Source organism: Nicotiana sylvestris, chromosome 10, assembly GCF_000393655.2.
Source record: "Nicotiana sylvestris chromosome 10, ASM39365v2, whole genome shotgun sequence".
In the NCBI taxonomy this organism is placed as follows: Eukaryota; Viridiplantae; Streptophyta; class Magnoliopsida; order Solanales; family Solanaceae; genus Nicotiana; species Nicotiana sylvestris.
The window spans coordinates 14,879,539-14,885,810 of record NC_091066.1 but is presented as its reverse complement, the minus strand read 5'-3'; the positions used below and the strand labels follow the sequence as shown (position 1 = coordinate 14,885,810).

The window sequence follows — 6,272 nt, the reverse complement described above, 5'->3', positions numbered from 1 at the left end:
CCCACCGCAGCCGCAGACCATTTAGTGCGATCTGCAGTAGATGAGTTCAGAGAGGTGCACTTTTGGAGCTTAAAGAAGTGCGGTCCGCAGAGGATTTCTCGCGGCCGCAATAGACTCTTCGTTGCCGCAATCCATTTTATGCGGTCCACGGAGAGGGGATTTAGAGAGTTGGGAGTTTGGACGATTGAAACCAGCGCGGTCCGCGGAGCATTTCGTGCGGACCGCAGTGAAGCCACAGCGGCCACGAAGCATTTTATGCTGCCCGCAGTGGCCAGATTCAGAGAGTGAAAAGTCAAGCCAAAAAGCCTCATCGAGGCCGCGGTAACTCTATCAGGGATATTTTTGTCCAGAAAATTCGGCTTTGTATAAATACTTTCTTTTCACATTTTTAGGGCATCTGTTAGAGTCCAGAGCACATGAACGACAGTTTTGTTCCATGTTGAGTAATTTGTAGCTAGTTTAACACTGAGTCTTCATTATCTTAGTTTGTAATCACATTATATGGGTTATTCTTCATCTATTTATCTGATTTCTTCCATTATTATGAGTAGCTAAACCCTTTAGCTAGGGTTATGGCTCAACTCTAGTGTGGGTATTTGATGGACCTTTTGTTTTAAGGCTTAGATGTTTATGGGTAGTTGATATTTGGACTAATTTGTGTTTTCCATGTTGAATTATTGGTTGCAAACACTAATTTGTGCCTATTTGACTTGGGCTCTTCTTGAGAAAGAGAGCTTGAGTCTAGGAAAATCAGTCCAACAAGGAGTTAGGGTGTATTCAAGAGATTGATAACCTTAATTAAAGGGTTAAACCTAGAGATAGTAATACCCGACTTGAGCCTATATTGCTTGCATAATTTTGACACCCAATTGGTATTGAGAAAGTCAATTAGGGAAAAGTCACTCAAGCTACAGATAGGTATAGAGTGAGTAATTCCGTGCATTAGCTATATCGCAATCTCCAACATAACATCTTTGCCTTAGGCTTTAGATCCCGTCAAGTATTCACCTAAGAGAAAGTCACTTCCCTAGTGTCTTGTTAGCCATGTAGAAAACCTTACAAGCATTTACTCTTAGTTTAATTTAGCATCTTATTAGCATAAAATTAGAAGTAACAAACAACAATTATGATTGGAAGTATAATTAAGAGCACTACGCACTGCTAGTTTAGATAAAAATCCAATTCCCAATTCTAGCTCCCTATGGATTCGATCCCGACCATCTAGGGTAAAAGCTGCATCGACCGCTCTTGCCACTTTGTACTGGTGTAGAGTTGGACCCGATCACTTTTTGGCACAGTTGCCGGGGAGCTAACGGTTTTGGATATCTATCTAAATAGTTTTGTGTATTGTTTTTCTTTCCTTCTGCATTGCTAATTTGTGAGTGTCACTAATTCAGGTACAAAATGGCATCAAACAACGCACCTCTTGGAGATCTTCCACCGGGGAAGAAGGTGGATGACAATATTGATGATGAGGTTCTTATAGTACCTCAAAGACAAAGGATAGGCCTCCAGGCCAATGATAATGTTCTAGACCCTCCCCCGCCACCTCCAAGAGTGTCTCCTTGGGTGCTTCCAAACGAAGGATATGCTAGTGCAATTGTCCCACCCCGGATCTGGGCGGGCAATTTTTAAATTACAAATGTGATGCTGACTTTGTTGGAGTAGCAAGAGTATTTCATAGGTGCTTCCCATCAGAATGCATATAAACATCTCAAGGGTTTTGTGGATACGTGTTGGGGAAGCACGCAAACAAATGTGTCAGAGGATGCATTGCGGTTGAGATTATTCCCTTTTTCACTTAGAGGGAAGGCACTGGACTAGCTTGAGAGGCTTCCCAACCATTCTATCACTACATAGGATGAGTTGGCCGATAAGTTCATAGCCAAGTTTTTCTCACCGGGACATATGGAGGCGTTGCAGGATGAAATCTTAGGTGCTTCCCATCAGAATGCATATAAACATCTCAAGGGTTTTGTGGATACGTGTTGGGGAAGCACGCAAACAAATGTGTCAGAGGATGCATTGCGGTTGAGATTATTCCCTTTTTCACTTAGAGGGAAGGTACTGGACTAGCTCGAGAGGCTTCCTAACCATTCTATCACTACATAGGATGAGTTGGCCGATAAGTTCATAGCCAAGTTTTTCTCACCGGGACATATGGAGGCGTTGCAGGATGAAATCTTAGCATTCAAATAGGAACCAAATGAGCCCCTTCACGAAATCTGGGATCGATATAGAATTATGGTCAAGGAATGCCCCAACAATGATATAACTGATGCAATGATTCAACAAACATTTTATCGGGGTATAAACACGACCAATCAGTGTGTGGTGAACCAGCTAGCAGGGGGTAATTTCATAAAGATGCCTTATGCTTAGGCTTGTGACATTCTTGATGAGATGGCTGACACGTCCTCCGCTTGGCAAAGTAGAGCCAATGTGCTACAGGGTGATCCCACAGTCATTCATTTGCACAAAGAGCTCCATGATCATGGGTAGGCAATAGCAGAGCTAACAACAACAATGAACTAGCTAGCTAAGGCTCAGTTACAACAGGTTCAAAATCCACGCCAAGTAAATGCTATGGAGGGTGTCAACATGTTAGTGAATAAAAGAAGACAAAGAGGTCAACAGAACCAAGGGAGTTCAGATCAATATGACAATGATAGTGGTGGTTTCCAAGATAATGGTTATGATGAGCAGAATGAAGAGGCTTTATAAATAGTCCCGAGTGAGAACTGGATCAAACTTGGGTAGCCTTTGGGCTTAATAGTGGTGTGAGATTTTGCTCGAACTTGAAGCAAAGATAGCCCTGAGGCTTTATGAATAGTTCCCGAGCAAGAACCTGCTCGAACTTGGGCAGCCCATGAACTAAATAATCGAGTGAGTGTTCGCTCGAACTTGAGAGAAAAAGTACCCTAAGGCTTTATAAATAGTACCCGACTGAGAAATGTCTCGAACTCGGGTAGCCTTTGGGCTTAATAGTCTAGTGAGCTTTTGCTCGAACTCGAAGCAAAGATAGCCCTGAGGCTTTATGAATAGTCCCCGAGTGAGAACTGGCTCGAACTTGGGTAGCCCGTGGGCTAAATAAACGAGCGAATGACTACTCAAGCCCAACTCATAGATTTTTCTCAATAATTTCTAACAATCCAATTCCTGATGCTTTGGCTCTGACGCGAACATCATGACGTAAGCGGTTGAAGTGACTAAAGGGTTACTCTGGTATGATTCTCAAATTCATTAATTGTAGGCGGCCAACGGTCGACCTTTTGGCTTCCTTAGCACATTCATACGATCTTTATAAATAGACAGAACCCCACAACTTTTCCGATATTACTCCCTTAGTGCTTTCAAGATTTCATTTAGCCCCTTTCAATTTCCTTGAACTCTCCCTTTTCTTTTCTAACGACATTTTCCATTTTCTCAGATCCTTTACTTTAGAAATGGCAAAAACCTCTAAAACTGTTTCTTAAAAGGAAAAAAGCTTCATCTTCTTCTCGAACGATTAAGGGCAAATCGGTAGTTCCTCCTAGTATTGAGGAGTGTACTCCTGGGCCTTGTGATACATCTTCTGATTTCTAGGTTGAAAACCCCTCCTCTATTCCGGGATGATGCAAACCCATGTCTCGATATATCAGTTTAATAACTGAAATCGAGAAGGTGAAGGCCGACTGCCATTGGGGGAAGGCGGTCCAAGTAGAGATTCCTTCACGAGAAGAAGACATAACCAAGCACAAGGCCAGTTTCCTCAGTGTATACATATATCCTTTCACCTTAGGCCTGGTAGAAGCCTCTTTGCCATCGATATATCTAGTGATCCTCGATTTCTGCAGCCAATATCAGGTGACACTTGGACAAATCTATCCCTCATTCTGGCACATCGTTTATATGATTAGGTATTTCTCAAACATGGTTGAGGGGATGAATTTTAACCTCGACCATCTAATTAGACTGTATAGCCTATGGCTTTACCGAGGTGGCCTGATTAAGCTAAAACGTCGATCCCCGAAGGCCTTTTTTGCTAGCATCGATGAAGACAAGGACCGAGGGTGGATGAGCCGCTTTGTTCGAGTCAGGACCTCGGAACTGATCCCTGCTAAGAGAATTCCATTCCCTGAGAAATGGAATATAAATCGTAAGTAAACATGTTCTACTGATCGGATACCTTTTCTTGACTTTGAATTAACTTTCTTCGATGATACAGCTGTCGAGTGGTACCCCGACGCTGTCAACGATCTCCCGATCTGGGTTCAATGACTTGATTCGATCTACCCATATGCTAAGCGCGTGTAGCGCGACCTGGCTAAGACCCGTTGGGAGGCCAAAAATCATGGTGAGTTTTTATCTCTATTCATACTTGAGCTCTTTAGAGAAGATATCTCTCACTAGTATTCTCACCCTTTGTGCCTATACAGGCCTTGGAAAGGCCGTTTTGATGAGGGAACCCCTGCCTAGGGAAGCAGATAACCCGAAGACTGCTAAGGAGAAAAAGAGAAAGAAGAAATCACAGGTCGGATCCCCCGGCAGAAGCTACTGGAACTGAGGCCACCGAAGGGTCCCAGCCCAAACTGAGGGAATGTTAAAAAGGGCTTAGACGAAGTCCCCAGGCTGACTAATATCTAAAACACGTCGTGTGCTGAAGGGCACCTGGTCAATGAACCCGAAGAAAACAATGATGAAGTCCCTCGCAGGAGGGAGAGGGCCCCCGTCGACCCAGTCGAGGTGATCAACGTAGATGAGCCTCTGCCGGGCCCATCATTTTCTCCTGGAAAATATGGGATGCCCAAGATATGAAAACTCTCATCATGGGGGAATCCCCCGAAGAGAATAGTATGTTTGAAGGATATCTTGCCGGGGTTGAGGAAGGTCCGGATATCGATGCCTCTTTGATCTATGAATAAGTCGAGAAGCTTCGACAACAAGTGATCTTGATTTGACCGTTGTATTTTCAGTTTTGATTCTTGCTTTTCTGACTCCCTTCTTCTGTGTTTTCTGGCCTTCAATCTCTCCAACCAAGCCTTTTCCAAGTTACAAGCAGAGTTGGCTCGTTGTGAGTACGAATTTAGGAAGCTCGTTTCTGAATTGGATGAACTCAAGGCTCTTCATGCCCAAAATGAGGGGGAGCTAGGTGACCTTCGAGCTCATTTAGAGAGGATATCTCGAGAGTGGGCCGATATCGATGAGCAAGTAATACAACCTTCGTGGGTTTATTTTTGTGCTTCAGTCAATTGAGCATTTGATACCTTAATTTGAATTTTTCAGCTCAAACAAAAAAATGATCTAATGCGGGAGGAGCTTAGAGTCAGAGATACCGAAATCCTTGGGCTAAAACAGCAGGTCGTTACATTATCCACTTCTTAAACAAATGTTCGTCCTTGAACGGACATAGAAAAGTACCTGAGCTGCTAAATAAATGTGGATATCTGCTCTGTATGTCCTCCTCGGACTCCCAAATCACCTCCTCAACTGGTTGGCCCCTCCACTAAACCTTTACCGCAGAAATCCTCTTGGATCTCAACTGGCGATCCTGTCTATCAATGATGGCAACTGGCTCCTCATAACCCAGGCTCTCGTCCAGCTGAATAGTACTGACGTCCAACATATGGGAGAAGTCGGCATGATACTTCCGAAGCATCGATACATGAAAAACTGGATGAACTCCTGATAAGCTGGGGGGTAAGGCAAGCTCATAGGCAACCTCCCCAACTCTCTTCAACACCTCAAAGGGATCGATAAACCTTGGGCTCAACTTGCCCTTCTTCCCGAACCTCATAATACCTTTCATTGGAGAGACTTTCAAGAGAACCTTCTCGCCAACCATAGATGATACATCACGCGCCTTCTGATCCGCGTAACTCTTCTGTCTGGACTGAGCTGTGCGAAGCCTCTCCTGAATGAACTTTACCTTATCCAAGGCATCCTGTACAAAGTCTGTACCATACAACTTGGCCTCACCAGGCTCGAACCACCCGATAGGATAATGACAACAGCGACCATATAAAGCCTCGTATGGAGCCATCTCAATGCTGGACTGATAGCTGTTGTTATATGCAAACTCCGCCAAGGGCAAGAACTGATCCCACTGCCCTCCAAAGTCAAACACATGCTCTAAGCATATCCTCCAAAGTCGCCACTTGGGATAATTTTATGGTGTCCCAAGTTACCGGTTCAAATCCCAAATCTAGGAAAGATTGACTCTATTTACAGTTCGCGAACACATAAATCCGGGTAAGGAATTCTGTTAACCCGGGAGAAGGTGTTAGACATTC

At 44.0% G+C, this 6,272-nt stretch overlaps 1 protein-coding gene across 1 annotated transcript; it reads right to left on the bottom strand.

Moving 5' to 3' along the window:
* Window positions 1–5,485: 5,485 nt before the first annotated feature.
* On the bottom strand, window positions 5,486–6,022 carry LOC138879035 (uncharacterized). The gene has a single exon (XM_070158609.1). It carries the CDS (start codon window positions 6,020–6,022, stop codon window positions 5,486–5,488), a length of 537 nt encoding a protein of 178 aa, XP_070014710.1.
* Window positions 6,023–6,272: the final 250 nt, after the last annotated feature.

Excerpts from the sequence above, each read along its gene's own strand:
- LOC138879035 (XM_070158609.1), bottom strand. The coding sequence starts at position 6,022 with ATGGCTCCATACGAGGCTTTATATGGTCGCTGTTGTCATTATCCTATC.